This window comes from Pongo abelii, chromosome 19 (assembly GCF_028885655.2).
Source record: "Pongo abelii isolate AG06213 chromosome 19, NHGRI_mPonAbe1-v2.0_pri, whole genome shotgun sequence".
Classification (NCBI taxonomy): domain Eukaryota; kingdom Metazoa; phylum Chordata; class Mammalia; order Primates; family Hominidae; genus Pongo; species Pongo abelii.
The window spans coordinates 43,838,466-43,862,344 of NC_072004.2; the positions used below are offsets into that span (position 1 = coordinate 43,838,466).

The 23,879-nt window shown below is 40.9% G+C and overlaps 1 protein-coding gene across 7 annotated transcripts in view; it reads right to left on the reverse strand.

Moving 5' to 3' along the window:
- The window catches only part of SSH2 (slingshot protein phosphatase 2), a 301,444-nt gene that overhangs the window by 115,187 nt on the left and 162,378 nt on the right, over positions 1-23,879 (reverse strand). The window contains exon 1 of one of the 7 annotated variants that reach the window (XM_024234587.3): positions 20,740-21,064. The exons of 3 other annotated variants lie outside the window; for them this stretch is intronic. In XM_024234587.3, the coding sequence (XP_024090355.1) occupies positions 20,740-20,867 (128 nt within the window). In that variant the 5' untranslated portion in view covers positions 20,868-21,064. Of the gene's footprint in view, positions 1-20,357; positions 20,711-20,739; positions 21,070-23,879 lie in introns of those variants that run through there. 3 more of the 7 variants (XM_063718081.1, XM_063718082.1, XM_024234591.3) reach the window with 3 other exon arrangements.

Sequence of the window (23,879 nt, forward strand, 5' to 3'; positions counted from 1 at the left end):
ACTACAGAAGCCAGCAGTAATAGACAAGAAACCTCCTTCCTGTCTATTCTTTTATTTTATTACCCCCTTTTTTTTCAGTAAATTTGCCATAGGTCCCTATGGATACTGTTTAGATCTGCTGGTGACATTTAAAGAAAGAGCCTTTGAGAAACATGCATACTTTTCTCTTTTCTCCTATATTCAATACTCATATAGCCTAAAAGATGGAAACTGGTTCAAGAATTTAAATGACTTGTTCCCTAAAAAGTTAATCTCCTTACCCTTGTGAAATATATCAAGTGCTTTCTATAAATAAGGGCAGGAAATGCTAACTTCATAAGCATAGTCCTAGTCATTAAAATAATTTATTTGATCATCTTCTAAAATTAAGTATGATAGTAAGACAGTGATATGGGAAATCTCAATATACTTAACACTTCCTAAACAGCACAATGAAATGTTGTTGAAGGTCTGAATTAATTTGCTACAGGACCTAAGCAAGTCTGTTTGCTTATCTTTTGGCTTTAAAATTCTTTAAGTCTAAAATGGTGATAATTTTAGAATAAACTGACAATGTGGGGAACAAACTTAAATTCACAAACACTACCCATACGCTCAAAAACTCTCTGGGATAATTAGTTTCTTCATTGTAACTATTGATGTACTATTATTTCATCTTTCCATTAGTTCTACTCAAACAGCTCACAAACTAGAGCATGTTTCACCAGTACTTAGGTATGAAACAGGGTCTTGATAACAAAGCCAAGTGAGAATCAATTTTTCTGGGTCTTCAAGTAGCTCAGGTGAACTGAAAGATAGAATCGTATTTTTAAAAACTTTTATTTATAATTTCAGAAGTATTAGAAATATGAATTACTACAACAGTTGATGGGAGTGTAGACTGGTCCAACTGGTGAGCAAACCAGCAGTCTGTATCAAAAGCCCTAGAAATAGGTATGTCCTTTGTCCTAGCAATCCCAGAATTGACCCTTAGGATATGTCTTTTAGGGACATGGGCAAAGATTGAAGCATAAGGATGTTCATTCAGTGAGGTTTTGTTTACAACTGCAAAAAACTGGACATAATCAAAATGTTCAACAATCGGACTGAATATGAATCAGTCTTATGGAAAACAAACAACCAGTTAAAAGGATATGAAAGAAATGCATTTGGGGACAATGGCAGGATGTTCTCAATATGCTGAAATGAAAATAATGAGGCTGCAAAGCAACAGACACGAAACAACCCCCCCCACTTTTTTTCCTTTGAGACGTTGTTTTGTTCTTGTTGCCCAGGCTGGAGTGCAATGGCGCGATCTCAGCTCGTTGCAACCTCCGCCTGCCGGTTTCAAGCTATTCTCCTGCCTCAGCCTGTGAGTAGCAGGGTTTTACAGGCGTCTGCCACCATGCCCGGCTAATTTTTGTATTTTTGGTAGAGACGGGGTTTCACCATGTTGACCAGGCTGGTCTTGAATTCCTGACCCCGTGATCTGCCCTTCTAAGCTTCCCAAAGTGCTGGGATTACAGGAGTGAGCCACCGTACCCGGCCGACAATCTCATTTTTTTTCTTTTTTTTTCTTTTTGAGATGGAGTCTGGCTCTGTTGACCAGGCTGGAGTGCAGTGGTGCGATCTTGGCTCACTGCAACTTCCGCCTCCAGGGTTCAAGCAATTCTTTTGCCTCAGCCTTCCAAATAGCTGGGATTACAGGCGCGTGCCACCATGCCCGACTAATTTATTGTATTTTTAGTAGAGACGGGGTTTCACTGTGTTCAGCAAGATGGTCTTGATCTCCTGACCTTGTGATCCGCCTGCCTCAGCCTCCCAAAGTGCTGGGATTACAGGTGTGAGCGACAGGCCCGGCTGCTTCACTGATAAGACTAGTTCCGTTAAAAACAAACAAAAAACCAAACAAACAAACAAAAAAATCACTCACCCAGGACAAGTTCTTCGTTTTTTTTTTGAGACAGGTTCTTGCTCTGTCACCCAGGCTGGAGTGCAGTGGTACAATCACAGCTCACTGAATCCTTGACCTCCTGGGCTCAAACAATCCTCCTGGGTCAGCCTCCTGGGTGGTTAGGACCAGAGGTATGTGCCACCATACCCAGCTATTTTTTTTTTTTTTCAATTTTTTCTGGAGGTGAGGTCTCACTATGTTGCCCAGGCTGGTCTTGAACTCTTGGGCCCAAGCAGTTCCCCCGCCTTAGTCTCTCAAAGTGCTGGTATTATAGACATGAGCCACTGTGCCTGGTTAGTTCATTTTTTGTTTTTTTGAGATGGAGTCCCACTGTGTCACCCAGGCTGGAGTGCAGTGCCATGATCTCAGCTCACTGCAACCTCCGCCTCCCGGGTTCAAGCAATTCTCCTGCCTCAGCCTCCCGAGAAGCTAGGATTACAGACCTGCCCACCATGCCCAGCTAATTTTTGTATTTTTTTTTAGTAGAGACAGGGTTTCACCATGTTGGCCAGGCTGGTCTTGAATTCTGGACATCAAGTGATCCGCCGACCTCAGCCTCCCAAAGGTCTGGGATTACAGGCGTGAGCCCCTGTGCCCGGCCTTCTTTTGATTTTTTGAGACAGAGTCTCACTCTGTCATCCAGGCTGGAGTTCAGTGGCGCGATATCAGCTCACTGCAACCTCCGCCTCCCGGGTTCAAGGGATTCTCATGCCTCAGCCTCTCGAGTAGCTGGGATTACAGGCATGTCCCACCACGCTGAACTAATTTTTGTATTTTTAGTAGAGGCGAGGTTTCACTATGTTGGCCAGGATGGTCTTGAACTCCTGGCCTCAAGCAATCCAAAAGTGCTGGGATTACAGGCGTGACCACCACACATAGCACAGAAGTTCATTTTTAAGCTGAGTTCATTATCAACTTCACTGTATGTAATGGTAGAGAGTTTTTTTTTTAAACGCCTAGGGGATTCTCCATTTGGAAATTTCTCCTAACGTTATTTTTAAGATTGCCATAAAGAAGAGCACTGACATTCAATATTTATTTGTTGATTTTGATTCTAATTGAGGAAGAGACCAGATTTGTTTTTTTTTAAGCATAACAAACTTTTTCATTATGACACTATCATTTTCTGACAAATGGGGCATATGGCCTTACTGAGAATTTCTCCAAGCATCTAAAGTAGCAACAAAACAAGAAGAGAAAATTCCAGTAGCATGGGCATAGTAGACTACGATAACTGGGACTGACTATGGGAGAGCCGCAGGGGTGAATAAGCCCTGGCACACTAATAACCAGGATTAAAGCGTGTTCTTAACAGATGTACTCAAGCACTTCCAAGGGGAAACAATAAAAAAAGTATGATTAAAGCAATAGTTTTTCATCTTTACATTAGAGATAACTAGGTAGTCTACTACATTATTCATTTTTAATTTTGAAAAAAATTATGCTGGGTTTAAATTCATTTGGTTAGAATCACTAAATGTTATGAAATATGCAGTTTCTCTTACCTAGTTTCAGTATGCCATTTTTCTTGGTATAGGTATTATTAGGGCATAATTTCTTTTTCTTTTTTTTTTTTTTTTTTTTAACAAAACAAAACGCTTTTATTTGGTCCATTGGAGCCTGAGTCAGAAGCCACCGTGGAGAATCCTATCGTAAAGGAACGGGGCTGACAGTTGATAAAATAGTCTCTGTGTCACAAGAGCTGGCCGTATTTACAGGGTTAAAAATATTCACAGCTCAGAGTACAGGGAGGCCAAAGGGCAGCGGGAATGTTTCTCTAGGTGAAAAGGCCCCGGAAGCCCCTGCTGGGGTAGGAGGGGGAGTGGGGGCATGGCTGGCCCGCTGCGGGGGGTAAGGGGCCAGGAGGGCCGGGTGGGGACGCAGGAAGCTGGGCTCAGACGTCCACACACTCCTGAGCTTCTGTGGGGAGGTGGGAGCGGCTGAGCCCTGCTGATGCCCACGATGGGCTGGGGTCCCTCTCTGGCAGGGCTGGGCCGAGGGACAGGGTTGGCTGAGGAGCCTTGCTGGCCCCGGCATGTATTAGGGCATAATTTCTAACTTTTTAGTAGCTGCAGTATCTCTTTTTTGACTCAATATCATTAAATTATCATTTGGGCTTAATGTAACATGGCATTTATATAGTTCTTGATCTTTACTGATAATGTATAATCACAGGCTTACTATTTGTATGGAAGATTCTCATATCCACTAGGGTGATTTTCACGTGTATTTGATTTAGAAACTAAAGAGTTGTACATTGCTTATATAGAACACTAAATACATTAAGCCATTAATTGGCAACTAGGCCATTAAACTAGTAACCAAGCCAATAACAACAAGGAAAAATAGCTATCAGCACACCCTTCCCCTTATAGCTCACTCCATTGTAAATATTATAAGCCCTCTGGTCATGGGAATAACCCTGCCTACCACGTGATGCTGATGTAATAACAATATCTAAAGCTAAGCACCTGGAGGAAGAAGAGAAAGAAGTTTTGCTTTGGATTACTTGAATATGTGTGTGTGTGTGTGTGTGTGTGTGTGTGTGTGTGTGTGTTTAAATAAACAAACCATAAAGCCACTAGCAGATAGTTTAATGATTTCTGTTCTTGTGTTGCCTGTGGGGATTTCACATTGTGCTCACAGTCACTGGTACTGATTCAATAACAATGGCCTTGCAAAATTGGCAACCTTCCTAAATAAACTATGTAAAATCTGCAAACACTGGTTACTGTGCTATGTGCCTAGTAGATACTCCGGATGCTCTGCCCATATGATATACCCAAAGTTTGCTCAAAGTAATTTTCTTTTCTTTTTGTTTTTCTTTTTTTTTTTTGAAACAGAGTCTTTTTCTGTCACCCAGGCTGGAGTGCAGTAGCAGGATCTCAGCTCACTGCAACCTCTGCCTCCCGAGTTCAAGCGATTCTCATGCTTCAGCCTCCCGAGTAGTTGGGATTACAGGCGTCCGTCACCACACCCGGCTAATTTTTGTATTTTTAGTAGAGACGGGGTTTCACCATGTTGGCCAGGCTGGTCTTGAACTCCTGAACTCAAGTGACACGCCTGCCTCGGCCTCTGAAAGTGCTGGGATTACAGGCGTGAGCCACCACACCCAGCTACAATGATACACTTCTGTTCTCTGAATTTCTAAAGCACAAATTGTACTGTTCATCTGACACTTACCATGCAAAAAATTGTGCTCTTATTTATCCTTTCATTGACGTCTTATTTCCTCAAACTGAGTATCCTGACTTCAGGAACCATGTCTTGTACTTCTTTATCTCTTACTTCTTACACAGAATAGATGCAATTTAGGATAATGATGGAAATAACAGAATGTTTACCATCATGCTAGGGTGCCACTCTAATTCTTTCTCCTATAATTTGGCTCATATCAAAAGAGCAAAATGAGCAAAAATTTAAGCTACCATATCATATTTAATCCTCATAGGTATTATAAGTTCCATTTTACTGATGAGGAAACTAAGGTTTAGAGTGATTATATAATATGTTCAAAGTCACACAGATAATAAATGATGAACTCTGGAGCTCAGGTCCATTTCATTTCAAACACTGCACTATCACTATTAGGTATAATAACAAATGGCAAGTAGTTATTCTGAATATGTGACCCAATAAATCTTGTAAGAGTTTTTAAAGAGAATGTTTAAGGAACAGGATACTTTAAGAATGAAGTGTGAGATTTTATTGAGGAGGGAAGGGCATCACAGAGGCAGGATTAACACAATGATAGATACCAAGTCTGTTCAAAGGGACTTCAAAGAGGTTCGGTTTTATTTGTTGTTTGAATCCATTTATTTCACTCATCTCTTAGGAAGAGAGATTTACATTGAGAATTCACATCCCGCCACAGAAACCCCAACTTTTCAAACTAAAGCTCCCCCTAAAAATAGATGAGGCCAGGTGCAGTGGCCCATGCCTGTAATCCTAGCACTTTGGGAGGCTGAGGCAGGCAGATCACCTGAGGTCAGGAGTTCAACACCAGCTTTGCCAACATAGCGAAACTCCGCCTCTACTAAAAAAAAACAAAAATTAGCCGGGTGTGGTGGTGGGCTCTTGTAATCCCAGCTACTAGGGAGGCTGAGGCAGGAGAATCCCTTGAACCCGGGAGGCGGAGGTTGCAGTGAGCCAAGATCATACCACTGCACTCCAGCCTGGGCGACAGAGTGAGACTCTACCTCAAAAAAAAAAAAAAAAGGAAAAAAAAAAAGACAGATGATACAATTATGGGAAATTAAAACTTTTGATGTTCATGAGAACTGTGGATATTAACATTAAGAGAAAGAGTAACTTAAAGGGACGTGGGACAGAGGAGAGTCCTGAAGAAATGGCATCTCTCAAGAGCTCTGTTGTAAGTGATATTTATTTAAAATCAGAGGAAAAAAACTCTCATTCAATTTAGCCCTCATGGAGACTAAGTGGTTTTTATGACACAAAATTCAGAGAACAGCAGAGACAAAAATGCACCGATAAGATGCTAAGCTCATAAACCTGACCAGCTTTTTGCTGGGGTGATGAAGTATGCTTAAAGTGTTGCTTAAGTTGCAAACAGATAAAGCCATATGTAGCACAAACTTTTCCGCAGTCACTACAGAAGACAATCAATATAAAGTCCACAATTAGAACGCTCCGGACTTGAAATATCCTGTTATGGATCACGAATATGTAAATTTTGATGGATAAATATTAAGTACAGATGATAAAAGTAACAACCATAACTGGAATTTTTATTGTTCTTTCTTGTGAATAATTATCTGACGTGATATCCAAAATGTCCTGAAATGAGACAGATACCATCCTCAAACAAACATATACAACAATTTAAATAGTTTGGTTCATTACCAAAAAAAATCAAATAATTCTACTTCTACCCTGGAAACCTAAACTGTTACAACTTTTTAGGAAAGCTTATAATTGGCTAATACTGAGGCTTCTCTTTATTTAGGAGTGATTCAAACCTCTGGATTTTGTTGCTTTACCAAGTGTAACTATGCCAAATCCCTCGAATTACTAAAAGAGGGGTCATAATCCTCTAAAAATAGATTAATGCAGAAAACACAAGTTGTTAAATTCACATAACATGCAAAAAGGGTGAGCCCAAATTTGCCCTTTGGTGTGCAACAATAACAATCTATTTATAAATTATTGGCTACATCCTTTCCAAATTACAGGAACACCTAAAAAGGCCTTGATGTTCTTAGCATATTTCTTTAAGGTAAACTTAATTATGTTAGTTATACAGCAACCATCCTGTATCATTCAACAATGCAAAGCTAACTCTAACCCTAACTAAAAATAGTTAGGATACTGATTTTTTCTTTCCACTTTAGAAATTGAAAAAGTATGTGAAAGATTCAGAAATTGTGTGATAACATCTACATCACTGTTCTTTAGCCCCAAGGCAGTTTAACATATGGTAGATTAAGAGGACTCACATTTACTGGAAGGACCCAAGAACAGATGTGAGCAAGATGATCTACAGCGGTTTCAGTGTCTCTATTATTCCTAGACCCAACAGCTCTTGGAAATAGAGACTGACATCTTTAGTTATTTGGCTTTGGGCAGTGTTTATCAGTGTTAAGTCTAGAGACATTTTCCAATTTCAGAAGTAAATATAGGTGAGCACAAAGGCAAATAATAGTAGTTTAGAAAAAAAAAGAAACCCATTCTAGACTTATCAAAAATAAATCTTGACTTGAGCACATCACTACCTCACCATTCCTGTTTATCTTCATTGTGCAGATTTACTTTTCAGTTAACTTGGCTAAGCATGATTCCAAGAAAGCCAAAGTTGAGAGCTCTTTTTTTATACCCCTCAGTTATAGGTTAATTACTGCTCTGCTGATTTTAAACAATCACAAGTGTGGATAAAGCCACAGAAAGTTACCACCAATAATAAAAACACAAATGCATCTTTATACTTTGACAAGGGATCATTAACTGTTCCTTCACATCTGAAGGCCGTAACACCCAGAAGATTCACTAGATGTAAACCAATTTGATCACTTTCTTAAAAATATTAAATTTTAAGGCTATATTCTCTAAGGATCAAAAATAACCACAAAAAGTCAGTATTAATTTAAAATCAAAGAGGCATCTCATACCTCTCTTAAATATTAATATGAGTCTCTTTATCCACCAAAAAGAGAAAAAAAAAGCCCTTAAACCATAAATGAATGCCTGGTTTCAATTACTCAATTATCAATTATTCAGTTATGTTTGCCCATTTCTGTAGAAGACAAGATCTAGATTTTAAGAGCATCACAGATGATAATTACATTTATTCAATGAGAACATGGAAATTTAAAAATGTGAGTGGTAAAAAAAATTTCATAAAATAAAAAATACTTGGAATAAAACTTCTTGGTTCTAAGCTTTAAAATACAGATAATCCTACTACAGAGCTGTTTCAGAGCACAGAAAAAAATGAAAAACTACCCAAATCATTCTGTAAATCAGACATAAGCTGGACGAAGACAGCAATGATTCAATAAATATTTAGATCCCTAAATGCAAAACCTTAAATATTTGTAAACCAAGCCTAGCAATATGTTAAATGAATAATGCAAAAAGGGTGTAGTTCACTTATGTAAGGATGATTCAACTTCAATAATTCAATGTGTCATTACATTACCAGTAAAGGGGAAAATATGATTCCACAGATATAAAAAAGCAGTCAATAAAATTCAACTATACCTAACTGAAAAATCTTTGCAAATTAGCAATAGTAAGAAATGGCCTCAGCTTGATAAACGATCTATGCCAGAACCTACACTACACAGTATACTCATTTACAACACATAAGAAGCCTTCTTTTCACACAAGCCCACTAGTATCGCACTACTTAACATCAGAAGGCCTAGCCAAAGCAATGAGAGTTATAAATACAGTCATGCATCACTTAATGACAGGAATACATTCTGAGAAATTCATCATTAGGCAAGTTTATCATTGCATGAACATCATATACTTACACAAACCTAGATGGTACAGCCTACTACACACCTTGGCTGGCTATATGGGATAACCATATAGGTGAAAAACCTGTACAGCATGTTACTATACTGAATACTGTAGGCCAACTGTAACATAATGTTAAGTATTTGTATCTCTAAACATATCTACACAAAGAAAAGGCACAGTAAAAATGTGGTATAAAAGATAAAAAACGATACACCTGTAAGGGGCACTTACAATCAATGGAGCTTGCAGGACTGGAAGTTGCTCTGGGTGAGTCAGTGAGGGAGTGGTGAGTGAATGTGAAGACCTGGGACATGACTGTAACTACTGTGGACTTTATAAACACCATACACTTAGGCTACACTAAATTTATTTTAAAAACTTATTTTTTCTTGTTTGTTTTTTGAGATGGAGTCTTACTCTGTTGCCAGGCTGGAGTGCAGTGGCGTGATCTCGGCTCACTGCAACCTCTGCCTCCTGGGCTCAAGAGATTCTCCTGCCTCAGTCTTCTGAGTAGCTGGGATTATAGGCGCCCGCCACCACGCCCAATTAATTTTTGAATTTTTAGTAGAGGTGAGGTTTCACCATGTTGGCCAGGATAGTCTCAAACTTGAGGCTAGACCTCAAGTGATCTGCTCACCTTGGCCTCCCAAAGTGCTGGAATTACAGGTGTTGAGCCATTGCACCCAGCCAAACTTTCTCTTTTTTCAATAATAAATTAACTTTATCTTACAGTAACTTTTTTACTTTATAAACTTTATAATTATTTTAACTTTTTGGCTCTTTTGTAATAATACTTAGCTTAAAACACAGAAAAACAGGCCGGGAGGGGTGGCTCATGCCTGTAATCCCAGCACTTTGGGAGGCTGAGGTGGGCGGATCATTTGAGGTCAGGAGTTCGAGACCAGCCTGGCCAACATGGCGAAACCCCATCTCTACCAAAAAATATACAAATTAGTCAGGCGTGGTGGCACGCACCTGTAATCTCAGCTACTTGGAAGGCTGAGGCAGGAGAATCACTTGAACACAGGAGGCGGAGCTGGCAGTGAGCCGAGATCACGCCACTGCACTCCAGCATGGGCGACTGAGACTCTGTCTCAAAAAAAAAAAAATTAAAAATAAATAAATAAATAAAAATAAAAAACAGAAAAATGGTACAAATATACAAAAATATTTTCTTTATATGCTACTCCTCCTTCTTCTTCTAAGAGACAGGGTCTCCTCCGTTGCCCAGGCTGCAGTGGCACAATCATAGCTCACTGCAGCCTCAAACTCCTGAGTTCAAGTGATCCTCCTGCCTCAGCCTCCAGAGTAGCTGGGATTACAGGCACAAGCTACTGTGCATGGCTGTATCTTTATTCCATAAGCTTTTCTATTTTTAAAATGTATTCTTTTGGCCGAGCATGGTGGCTCATGCCTGTAATCTCAGCACTTTGGGAGGCTGAGGCAGGCGGATCACGAGGTCAAGAGATCGAGACCATCCTGGTCAACATGGTGAAACCCCATCTCCACCAAAAATACAAAAAAAAAAAAAAAAAAAAAGTATTTTTTTTTTTACTCTTGAAACTTTTTTGTTAAAGACACAAACACACACACTAGCTTAGGTCTAAAGAGTCAGGATCATCAAGATCATTGTTTTCCATCTCCATATCTTGCCACACTGGAAGGTCTTCAAGGGCAATAACATATATGGAGCTGTCATCTCCTATGATAACAATGCCTTCTTTTAGAATACTTCCTGAAGGACCTGCCTGAGGCAGCTTTACAGTTAACTATTTTCTTCAAAGTAGAAAGAGAGTACACGGTAGGCTGGCCGCGGTGGCTCACGCCTGTAATCCCAGCACTTTGGGAGGCCGAGGCGGGTGGATCACCTGAGGTCAGGAGTTCGAGACCAGCCTGATCAACATAGTGAAACCCCATCTCTACTAAAACTACAAAAGTAGCCAGGCATGGTGGTGCATGCCTGTAATCCCAGCTACTCGGGAGGCTGAGGTAAGAGAATCACTTGAACCCAGGAGGTGGAGGTTGCAGTGAGCTGAGATCGTGCCATTGCAATGCAGCCTGGGCAACAAGAGCGTAACTCTGTCTCAAAAAAAAAAGAAAAAAAAAAGAAAAAAAAAAAGAAAGAGAGTTCACTCTACAATACTGATAAAATGTTCAATACAGTAAATACATAAACCAGCAACATAGTCGCTTATTATCAAGTATTATGTACTGTACATAACTGTATGCGCTATATTTTTATACAACAATGCAGGTTTGTTTGCACCAGCATCACCACAAACATGTGAGTAATACATTATGCTATGAAATTATGACAGCTACAGTCACTAGGTGATTTTTCATCTCCATTATAATCTTATGGGACCACTGCTGTATATGTGGTCTGTCATTGACCAAAATGTTGTTATGTGGTGCATAACTGCACTCAGAGAGATAAAACTCATTTACAGATAATATAATCATCCATGAAGAAACGTCAAGAAAATCAAGTAAAAACATATACTAGATATTAGAACCAAGTAAGAAGAGTTTTAGCAAGGTGGTCTGATATAAAAGCAAATATCAAAAGTGATAGTTTTATGACCCACCTGCTGTAACTAATTAGAAAACGTCATGGGAAAGTGGAGCTTATTCACAAGAGCAACAAAAACCTTATATAATGCCCATGAATATACCTAATAAGAAATGTGTGATTACCATATAAGGAAAACTGTACAATTTAAATGAAGAACATTTAAAAAACAGTAAATAATAGATCCACACATCACATTCTCCATTGGGCAGGCTCATTTTGTAAAATTATTAATTTTCTCCAAAATTAATTCAGTAAAATTTCAATCAAAATCCTAATACAATTTTTAAAAGTGAAAATTGATAAGCTGATTCTAAGATTTATCTGGAAAATAAAATAAAAATAGTTAGGACACTGAAAAATACCAACAAGAAGGTAAAGCACTGGCATACATTTGTCCACTAAATCTGTAATAAGTAAAATGAGTACTGGCGTATGAACAGAAAAACACGAACAGAACTTAAGAGTACAGAAGTATACTCCAAGCATCTGTAAGAATTTAATATATATGTAGCATTTCAAATTAGTGAAGAATGTATTAAATAATGGTATTAGAATAACTATCCAATTGGAAAAAAAGGTTAAGCTAGATTCTTCCCTCACACTATAAATAAAAATAAATTCCAGATGTTTTAAAGAGTTAAATATTTTAAAATGTAAACATGCTAGAAAAAATATAAAATAATACTTTGAGAATCCTGAGGATGAATGGCAAGAGGTTTTTAAAAAGCAAGATGCAAAATCTTGAAATCATAAGATAAAATACAACAGATTTGACTATATAAAAATGTAAAACTTTTATATGGGATGCAAAGTTAAAAGGCAAGCAATAGGCTAGGAGAAAGTATTTTCGCCACATACTCAGAATATATAGAGAAGATAAAAAAGAAAAAAGCCAAATATCAATAGAAAAATGGTCAGAAGCACACCCAAATCACAGGAAAAAAAACCAAAAAGATCAGTAACACATAGAAAGATGCTAAACCTCCATAGTAATAAGGGGAATTGTAAATAGAGAGGTATTTAAGAGCAGGGACTCTGGAGTCAGACTGTCTGTGTATGCACCCTGGCTGGATAATCTCAGACAAGTTAACCTCTCTGTGCCTCTCTTCTGTAATTGAGGATAATATCTAATTCATAAAGTTGTTAAGAAGAGAGAATGAAATAATATATCCACTGCTCAAAACAGTGTCCCTTAGATAGTAAACTTATCTTAGATAGTAAAATTATCTGCCTTTTTTTAATTTTTTGAGACGGAGTCTTGCTCAGTCGCCCGGGCTGGAGTGCAACAGCATGATCTTGGCTCACTGCAACCTCCGCCTCCTGGGTTCAAGCGATTCTCCCTCCTCAGCCTCCCGAGTAGGTGAGATTACAGGCACCCACCATCATGCCCGGCTAATTTTTGTATTTTTGTAGAGATGGGGTTTCACCATGTTGTCCAGGCTGGTCTCGAACTCCTGACCTCAGGTGATCCCCCCACCTCAGCCTCCCAAAGTGCTGGGATTACAGGCGTGAGCCACCGCGCCCAGCTTATCTGCTACTAATGTTATTAATATTATTGGGGTTGGTGAAGATATAGGGAAAGATATGCTTACACACTGCTGGTTAAGAGCAAATTGGTGGCCGGGTGCGGTGGCTCACGTCTGTACTCCCAGCACTTTGGGAGGCCGAGGCAGGCAGATCACGAGGTCAGGGGTTCGAGACCAGCCTGACCAAACATGGTGAAACCCCGTCTGTACTAAAAATACAAAAATTAGCTGGGCGTGGTGGCAGGTGCCTGTAATCCCAGCTACTCAGGAGGCTGAGGCAGAAGAATTGCTTGAACCTGGGAGGCAGAGGTTGCAGTGAGTTGAGATCGTGCCACTATATTCCAGCCTGGGCGACAGAGAGAGACTCTGTCTGAAAAAAAAAACAAGAACAAATTGGTAAAGTCTTTTTAGAAAGCAATTTGGCTATATGTATCAAATTTTTAACATATATACAACATTAGGTCCAGCAATTCCATTGCTAGAAATTTATCTAAAGAAATGTTTACATATGTATACAAAGATGTGTGTATCAGGATTGTGAGTGCAGCACTATAGGAGCTCTGGATTCAGAGACAAGAAATGCTTGTTCTAGTTTCAGTTCTACCATCAAGCCATGTAGCCTTGTGCAAATCACTTCAGCATTTTGATTCTCTAGTTTGTTATGCTATAAAATGTGGACGATGACGTGCCCAATCTGCCTCAGAGGAATACTTTAATTAAGGTAGGGTCCTTAGGCCATCATCATCACCATCATCTAGGAACTTGTTAGAAATGCAAATTCTCCAGCCACATCCTAGACTTACAGAATCAGAAACTCTGGGGACTGTGGGTAGCAATTTCTGTTTTAACAAGCCCTCCAGGTGATTCTGATGCAAGCTTAAGTTTGGAGATGAGTTCATGTGAAACCTCTTGTACAACTACAAAGTGGAACCGAAAGAGCATTAGTACTATTACTAACACAAAAAATAAGACTTTTTACCTTTTGATTTCATGAAAAGGTACATTTTGGATGAACATCCAATATGCTCCTCTACTGCTGACGCTGAGCCTTAGAAAGCACTGATGTGCTTCTAGGAAGTCAAGTTCATATATGAACCAAGTAAATAAATAAAAATATTTTAGGTCAAGTATAAAAAGCTTAAGATAACCTCATTAGCAAATCAAGCAATGTTTCAGTGCCTTAGTTTCAAGACAAGACTTTTTTGATCAGAGGTTTTCATAATGAGAATATTTTATTTTATTTTTATTTATTTTTGAGACAGGGTTTTGCTCTGTTGCCCAGGCTGGAGTGAAGTGGCACCATCTCGGCTCACTGCAACCTCTGCCTCTCTGGCTCACACCATCCTCCCACCTCAGCCTCCCAAGTAGCTGGGACTACAGGCACGCACCACCATGCCAGCTAATTTTTTGTAAAGACGGGGTCTCCCTGTGTTGCTCAGGCTGGTCTTAAACTCCTGGGCTTAAGGGATCCACCTGCTTCGGCCTCCCAAAGAACTGAGATTACAGGCGTGAGCCACTGCACGCAGCCGAGAATATTTTAAATGGTAGTCTTTGCCAGCATTTTACCTAACAATTTTTATTCTTCCCTGAGCTTTTTAGGAACAAAAATGGCCACTTGTTTAGTATATAATGATAACACTAACACCTTGGCTCCTTGCTTAGTGACTACTTCCCAGGGACTGGATAATAGCTCTCTAAAAAATAATACAGGCTTCCATATTTTTCAGAAGTTCAGCTTTTTGTTTTACTAAAATGCATGTACAGACCCTTAAAGGGTATGAACTTTTTATGATTATTCTCATCAGTCTAATCCAAGACTCTTGAAGTTTGACCAAATGATTCTCTGAGTTGCTCATATATATTTTTTTCTAGTAGAATTAACACTTAACAGTATAATAGTAGCTATAGTTTATTTCTGGAATGATTTTGATCATTTATTAATGCTCTTCATTGACAGGTAAAAAATAACACCATATTTGGTGAGTTTTATACAGCGGCAAGGGTAGACCTTAATCTAATAATGATGACATAATTACCAATAAAATACAGTAATACCCCAGCTACTTCATAATTTCACCTATTATATATAACACAGTTGAAAGTAATAAGAGCCTATGAAATTACCCAAAATAGATGCCCAAAAGCCACACTCCAAAAGTCATAAAGTTTCCTTCCTAGGAGAGTCCATAGGATCTCACTTTGGTCTATTCACTTTTTTAAATTTTCTTTTCTTTTCTTTCTGAGATGGAGTCTTGCTCTTTCGCACAGGCTGGAGTACAGTGGTGCGATCTCGGCTCACTGCAAGCTCCGCCTCCTGGGTTCATGCCATTCTCCTGCCTCAGCCTCCCGAGTGGCTGGGACTACAGGCACCTGCCACCGCACTCGGCTAATTTTTTATATTTTTAGTAGAGATGGGGTTTCACCGTGTTAGCCAGGCTGGTCTCCAACTCCTGACCTCAGGTGATCCACCCACCTCGGCCTCCCAAAGTGCTGGGATTACAGGCGTGAGCCACCGTGCCAGCTAAATTTTATTTTCAAAGAGATAGAGGCTGGGCGCGGTGGCTCACGCCTGTAATCCCAGCACTTTGGGAGGCTGAGGCAGGCGGATTACCTGAGGTCAGGAGTTGGAGACCAGCCTGACCAATATGGAGAAACCCCATCTCTACTAAAAAAAAGAAAAAAAAAAAGAAAAAAAATTAGCCAGGCATGGTGGTGCCTGCCTGTAATCCCAGCTACTCAGGAGGCTGAGGCAGAAGAATCGCTTGAACCCAGGGGGCGGAGGTTGCAGTGAGCCAAGATCACGCCAGCTTGGGAAACAAGAGCGAGACTCTGTCTCAAAAAAAAAAAAAAAAAGAGAGATAGTCTCCCTCTATTGCCCAAGCTGGAGTGCAATGGCACGATCATAGCTCACTGTAACCTCGGATTCCTAGGCTCAAGCAATCCTCCTGCCTCAGTCTCTTGAGTAGTTAGGACTACAGGCATGAACCACTACACCTGCCTGCCTGCCTGCCTATCTGTCTATCTATCCATCCACCCACCCACCCACCCATCCATCTATCCTCTCTCTTATCTATCTATTTATTAGAGACAGGGTCCTGCTACATTGCCTGGGCTGGTCTCAAACTCCTGTCCTCCCAAAGTGCTGGGATTACAAGGTGAGCCACTGCCCTTGGCTCCAACTTACTCTTTAACACAATTCTCACAAGATTTGTTTTTTGGTGTGTTTTTTTTTTTTTGAGATACACTCTCACCCTGCCGCCCAGGCTGGAGTGCAGTGGTGAGATCTTCGCTCACTGCAACCTCTGCCTCCCGGGTTCAAGCAATTCTCCTACCTCAGCCTACGGAGTAGCTGGGACTACAGGTGCGTGACACCATGCCTGGCTAATTTTTTTGTATTTTTAGTAGAGATGGGGTTTCAACATGCTGGCCAGGCTGGTCTCGAACTCCTGACCTCGTGATCCACCCGCCTCAGCCTCTCAAAGTGCTGGGATTACAGGCGTGAGCCACCCTGCGTGGCTTGTTTCTTGGTTTCTAAACCCGCAGCAAACCTGAGAGCAGCAAATGAGAAAAGACAAAAAGCTCTTTTGAGAGGGTTCTCAGCAGTGACGAGAGAACCACTGGGCTAAGTGTACTCATGTATCAAGGTATCCCCTCCCCCAAATACAAAATCTTTTGAGTCAGTCTTCACTTAGGACCCTAAATCTGAATTGTTTATCTGCTCCCACTAGTTATTGCTATGTACATATCTGTACCACAGGGAAATACTCACAGCAGTTGAGGTTTACAGAATCAGGTCTTAGAAATAACACTTCCCTTTAGGAAAGAGCTTCTTAATCTTTTTTGAGATCACAGATCACTTTGAGAATCTCATTTTAAAATATATTTATTCACTCAACATTTTCATATAATCTCAAGGAGTTTGACTTTTTGAAGCCAATCCATAGACCTCTAGGTGACCATGGACCTCAAATTAAGAACTTCTTTATTAGGTGCTAACAGTGGGTAGATTTAAGTTCATAAAGTTTAGTAGTTTACTCAGAATGATTCCTAATAATTTTTTTAATGATGATAAGCTGTGCAACACTATAAATGATAAATAAACATGACCTCTAAAGTAATACTAATAAATACAGTTTAGAAGAAGTGAATATTATAGCAAGTCTCTTTAAAGAAAAAAGAAGTGGCTGGGCACGGTAGCTCACTCCTGCAATCCCAGCACTTTGGGAGGCCAAGGCAGGAGGATCACTTGAGCCTGGGAGTATGAGATCAGCCTGGGCAACAAAGTGAAATGCTGACTCTAAAAAAAAAGAGAGAGAGAGAAAGAGAATTGCTTGAACCCAGTGGGGGGTGGGGGGGTGGGGGGTGAGGCGGGGGGCCGGGGTTGGGGGCGCCAGACGTTGCAGTGAGCCGAGATCATGCCACTTCACTCCAGCCTGGGTGAAAGAGTGAGACTCGGTCTCAAAAAACAAAAAAAATTAGCCAGGTGTGGTGGCATGTGCCTGTGGTCTCAGCTACACAGGAAGTTGAAGCAAGAGGACTACTTGAGCCCAGGAGATCGAGACTGCAAATGAGATGTGTTCAAGCCACTTCACTCCAGCCTGAGTGACAGAGCAAGGGCCTGTCTCAAAACAAAACAAAACAAGAAACAAAGAAAAAAGAAGTGGGAAAATAGAGACAAAAATAAAAGACAAATATTCCAAAAATTATTTAAAAGTTTGTCTTAGTAGCAAAACTCAGTATAGCAAATATATTTTTCAGGAAGTTGAAGATTTCAGCAGTCAAAGATAATTCCTCAGACTGCCAAGTCTCAAAAGTGACTTTGCAACTACTAAGACAAAATATCATTTTTATAGCAGTTAAGGGCAGTGGCCTAGGAAATAGATCTGGATTCTAAGGACAATTTTGTCACTTACTACCTATATGGCCTTGAGAAACTACTTACCTTCTCTAAGCCTCAGTTTCATTATCTGTAAACAGAACAAATTAGTTCATAAGGTTGCTACGATGATTAAATGAGATAGATGTACATTAAACTCAGCACAGTGAAAATGGTCAATAAACGGCAGCTATTAGTTATTAATTTCAATTAACTTTTTGTGTAGAGATTTACAGTTCACAAAGTGTTACCAAATATATGATTTCTTATGATCTTATGGGATAAAAACCACTGTATCCCCATTTGACAGTGGAAGAAACTGACGTCAAATTATTTACCCAAAGACACTAATTAGGAGGAAAAAAATTTGGACTTGATTGACCAGAAAACATGATTCACAACTCCTTTCCCCCCAAAAAGCTTAAAATCCCTGCCTTTTAAAAAATTATTTTATTATTATTATTTAAAGAGGCAGGGTCTTGCTCTGCCACCCAGGCTGGCATGCAATGGCACACTCATGGCTCACTGCAGCCTTGAACTCCTGGGCTAAAGTAATCCTCCCACCTCAGCCTCCTGAGTAGCTGGGACTACAGGTGTGTACCACCATACTCTGCTAATTTAAAAAATTTTTCATAGAGACAGAGTCTCAGTATGTTACCCAGGATGGTCTTGAACTCCTGGCCTCAAGTGATCCTCCTGCCTCCCAAAGTGCTGGGATTACAGGTATAAGCCACTGTGCCTGGCCTTTTTAATTCTTTTTTATTTTTTTGAGACAGGGTCTTGCTCTGTCACCCAGGCTGGAGTGTGGTGGCATGATCACAGCTTACTGTAGCCTCAACCTCCGAGCTCAAGCTATCTTTCCACCTCAGCCTCCTGAGTAGCTGAGACTATAGGCATGCGCCACCACACCTGGCTAATTTTTTCTATTTTTCTTAAGACGGAGTCTCACTATGTTGCTCAGGTTGGTCTCCAATTCCTGGGCTCAAGCGATCCTCCCACCTCAGCCTCCCAAAGTGCTGGGACTACAGGTATGAGCAACCACACCAGGCCCTTTTAAATTCTTTTTATTGTGCTTATTAGGTTGGTGCAAAAGTAACTGCAGTTTTTGCTATTACTTTTACTGGCCATGAATATACATAGCATAAAATTTACCATTTTAACCATTTTAAGTGTACAGTTCTAGGGTATTAAATAATTCCACACTGTTGTGCAACTACCACCATCCATCCCCAGAATTTTTTCATCTTCCTCAAATGAAACTTTGTACTCTTCAAATACAAATCTCCCACCCCTTCTCCCTCAACCCCTAGCAACTACCATTCTACTTTCCTTGTTTCTGAATTTGACTTCTATAGATAGGTACCTCATATAAATGAAATCACACAGTATTTATACTTTTGTGACTGGCTTATTTCATTTAGAATAATATCTTCAAGGTCATTCATACTGTAGCATATGTCAGACTCCTTCCTTAAGGCTAAATAATATTCTACTTTATGTACATACCACATTTTGTTAATCCATTCATCCATCCATGGACACTTGGGTTGCTTCCACTGCCATTTTTAAAGTACTGTTAACACTATTATTTTCATACTGGTTATCAGTTATCAGGTCACTCCATGACCGTTCCCGTTTTTAGACGGAAAATGCAAGTCAGTCAGTTTATTTAGTTGTGGAGCTTTTACAGTACAGGGCAGTAAAACAACTTTTGTGATTTTTTTTCTATTTTTTTAGAAGCTCCACCATGAATCAACACACAGGGGAGAAAAAAAGAAACTCAAACGAGTTTAATTCGATTTGGTAGGATAGGAGGGCAAACCATCTATGAAAATAATAAATTAGTTGTAAGATTATCTAGAAATCACCTTACATGCTATTCTCTAGACCTTTAATAAGGGATAAAGTTTCTGTTGTTGGACATTAAAAAGTTGACCTGGGAGGGAGACAGTAGCTTTGCTTAAGTGCAAAGAGTCTAGGAAAATCTCAGCAGGTGACTCCCCTAGAGCCACTTGGAATGAGTGTCAATACACTAACACAGACCAAACTGCTGCTATCTAAGTAACCTTAAACCACTGCATTGAGTTAAGGATGGAACCTGAATAGGAAAAGTTCCTCTACTTGATAACTGTGAAGTGAGATTAACCACAAGCTTCAGCACACACACTTCTCAGAAACAGCTAAACCACAGTGGAATGACAACTCTCTAGAGACTTCAAAAACAGCGACGATTTAAAGATGCACTTGCGTTTTGGTTAATGAAGGTGTGCGTGCAGGCTTGGGCTGTGAGCACGTACCAGTAGTACAGGAGGAGATAAAATAGAAACTACCGAAATCTAGCCTTCTGGAATCACTCCAGACTACAACCAGCAGGAGCGAAGAATGGCCTTTCTTTTTGTAAATGGCTAGCAACAGAAACTTATTTAAAACAAACAAAACCCATAATCACGGAAAGCTGCTCACCAGCAGGACCCACAGGGACTCCCGCTTCCGATTCTGTCGACCACCCTTCACTCCAGTCTTCCAAGTGCCAAACAGCTCAGCTGTCACTCGGTCACCACAACTTCTGAGGGACAACCCGCACTTTCAAAGTCCCTCAAAGTTAAACGGAAATTCTCCCAAAGGATTCTTCCGTCCACCCCCACCCCGGGACACTTTCCGCCTCCATGAATCCCCCCACCGTTCTACCCCAGCATCCTTCTCTCCAGACGCCCGGAGACCTCCAGGCACGCAGGATGCTCGCTCGCCCTCGCTTGTTTGCTCCCCAGGATGCTGGGGAAAGCGGCTGCTTAAAGAGCAAACTTTCTGAGCGTTCGCGGAGGCGGAGGGCGCGCGGCGGACTCACAGCTGGTTGATGGCGTTCTGCGAGATGACCGCGTTGGCGGAGAAGTAAGGAATCATGTCGGGGCCACCGAGGCTGCAGGTGCAAGCGAGGGGCGCCTTCCTCTTGCGGGCCAACGTGCTCAGGGTCATGGGGCCGGCTCAAAGTGCACAACTCCGCATCCTGGCCTCTGCTCTGCTCCGGCACGAGGCGCGGACGGTGTGTGCACCCGGCGGCGCAGGCGGGCCCGCCGGGTCGCGCGGAGGCAGCCGCCGAAGCCCCGGGGCTCAGCAGTAGAGTCCGGACTGACGGGCGCCGCCAGCAGTCCGCCCCCACCCGCGTCCGGGGCGGGACGGGCGGGCCCTGAGAGCGGAGAGGGTAGGCCCGGCCGGCGCCCCGCCCCAGATCTCGGGACGTCCGCGCGGATCCCGCAGCGCGCGTCACAGCCTTTAGGGCATCCGGCGGCCCCAAGACACCGCTGCCTAGGTAAGGGAGTGAAGCTAGTAAGGGGTGGGCGAGAAAGGCTTGCATTTCTCTAAAGGAGGATGTTTCAACAGAAAAGTCGTGCCTCTTAAAGATTGGCTCTATACACTGTACCTCAAACCCGTTTTTGAAAGATCTTAAAAAATGTAAAGGCCATAAATTCACAAGTGCAACAAATATTTATCAAAGACTTCCTATGTGATTTGGAAATTCAGAGATTACACTCACATACGTGTGTGTGTATATATATATATATATATTTTTTTTTTGAGATGGAGTTTCTGCTATTGTCGCCCAGGCTGGAATGCAATGGTGCGATCTTGGTTCACTGCAACCTCCGCCTCCCAGGTTCAAACGATTCTCCAGCCTCAGCCTCCCGAGTAGCTGGCATTACAGGTTTGCGCCACCACGCCTGGCTAATTTTTGTATTTTTCGTAGAGATGGGGTTTCAATGTGTTGGCCACGCTGGTCTCAAACTCCTGACCTCCAGTGATCCGCCCGTCTCGGCCTCCCAACGTGCTGGGATTACAGGCGTGAGCCAGGGCTCCCGGCAAGATTTTTTTTTTTTTTTTAAACAGTTGAAGTTATGGTCAAACAAAAAACAATTTAGATTGTCGATAACATCTACTAATCTTTGTAAGTAAATCTATAGAGGGCTTTCTTAGCCATCCCCCAATCCAAAGATTCACAGCCTTAGCTGCACATAGGAATTACTTGTGGTCGGTTTAAAAATCTCAATGCCCAGGCTGCACCTTAATAAAATTGGAATCTCTTGAAGGTGGGATTTAGACGTATTTTTCAAAGCTCCCCGGGTGATTCCAAAGTGCAGCCATGGTTGAGACGGCAGAGTAGAGATCGTATCTTCACTTTACAGATACGGTAACATTTAAGGTCTAAACAGATGACCTCGTTTATAAATAATGTCACTGAGGAACCCAGGTTTTATGACATTTGATCTAGGGCTTTTACCTTCAAACTGTATTCCCTGACGCCTTTACAGTTTTAAGCCCTTACCATGTTCCTTCCAATTCACTGAGCAGTGCCTTTCACCTGACCAGGGAACAGCTCTTTGTAAAATATGACTGCGCTCTCTCTCTCCTGCATGCTGTGCTCACAAAAGGGGCTGGCACGGTGCAGGCATTCAATAGAAGTTAGCTTCCTTTTATTTTACCTTTCCAGTCTCATTATGCTACAGCAAATATTTTCAGGTATCAGCATTTTCAGCATTTTTGAATACTAGACTAAAATATATATTACTGAAGCTGCCTTAGAATTCTGGAGTCAGAAATTAATAATAATTTCTAAAAACTTCACTAACCAATTAGAAAACAGATTAAAATTAGGAAGAAGTCACTTTAAGACTCAACATGCTATAATCAAGAAAAGAATAAGCCTTTGTTTTATATAAATATTTATGCTCTTTTCCCATTGGAAAGTTTGGCAATTTTCAAGATACTAGTAATGAAATAATCAATCCAAATTATAAGATCTATGCCTAAAACCAGAATTACTTGTTAGTTGATTCTTCTATAAAACTTAAGGCTGTTGCCAAAGCACCTTGAGGGACTTGAAATACTGCAAACTCATGCTGTGAAGAGTTATCTAAGTTTCTGAGATATCTGGTAATAGGAAAGCACCAGGTGGCAAGTGAAGAGTTAACGGAAGGTCTGGATCTTGGAGTTCATCATCTTCATCCATCTCCAGGAAGGAAAATGTTTGAAAGATTTATTCAGGCTGTGTCAGCAGGCACCCAAATGGTAGTGTAAAAAAAAAAAATCTGCTGATACACCCCAAAATAAATTGCTTAAAATATCTGGCAAACTTGCCAGTTTGAAACTTCTTCCAGACTGTAATTTATTACAGCCTCCTGCTGTGATAAAAAAAAAAAAAAGCAGCAGGCGCGTTAGAACAGCACTGTTAAGGTGAGTCCAGTTCCTTTCATGACACAGCAGAGAGAGGATTTTATTGAAGTCAACACTAAATGATGCCATTTAGGACAGATGATGGCATGGTAATCATCTGTATCTGTCTGAAAAAGCAGGAAATGTATATTATTCAATTCATACTTAATATCTCTTGCATTTAAAAATGCCAGAGATAAAGATTTCATAAATATGTATCTTGTCTTTTATAAATAGGTTCCTATAGCGACGCCCCAGAAGTGCATAGTCCTTTCCTTTCTCCTCAGAAGACCTCTGTCAGTGTCTGTTCAGCTAAGGAGGCTATGTTAACATCCCTATCCAGGCTTTTTCAAAAGCTTCTCAAAGTTAAATTCTCACTTTGAACTGTAATATAGGAAATTGAGAAAGTGCTAGAACGTGTCTCCTGCTTTTTTTTTTTTTTTTTTCCCTGAGACGGAGTTTCACTCTTGTTGCCCACGCTGGAGTACAATGGCGCGATCTCAGCTCACTGCAACCTCCACCTCGCGGGTTCAAGTGATTCTCGTGCCTTGGCTTCCTGAGTAGCTGGGATTACAGGTGTGCTCCACCATGCCTGGCTAATTTTTTGTATTTTTAGTAGAAACAGGGTTTCACCATGTTGGCCAGGCTGGTCTCGAACTCCTGACCTCAGGCAATCTGCCCGCCTTGGCCTCCCAAAGTGCTGGGATTACAGGTGTGAGCCACTGCACCCGGCCTGTCTCTTGCTTTTTTAAGAAGAAAATTAAATCATCTTTGCAAACT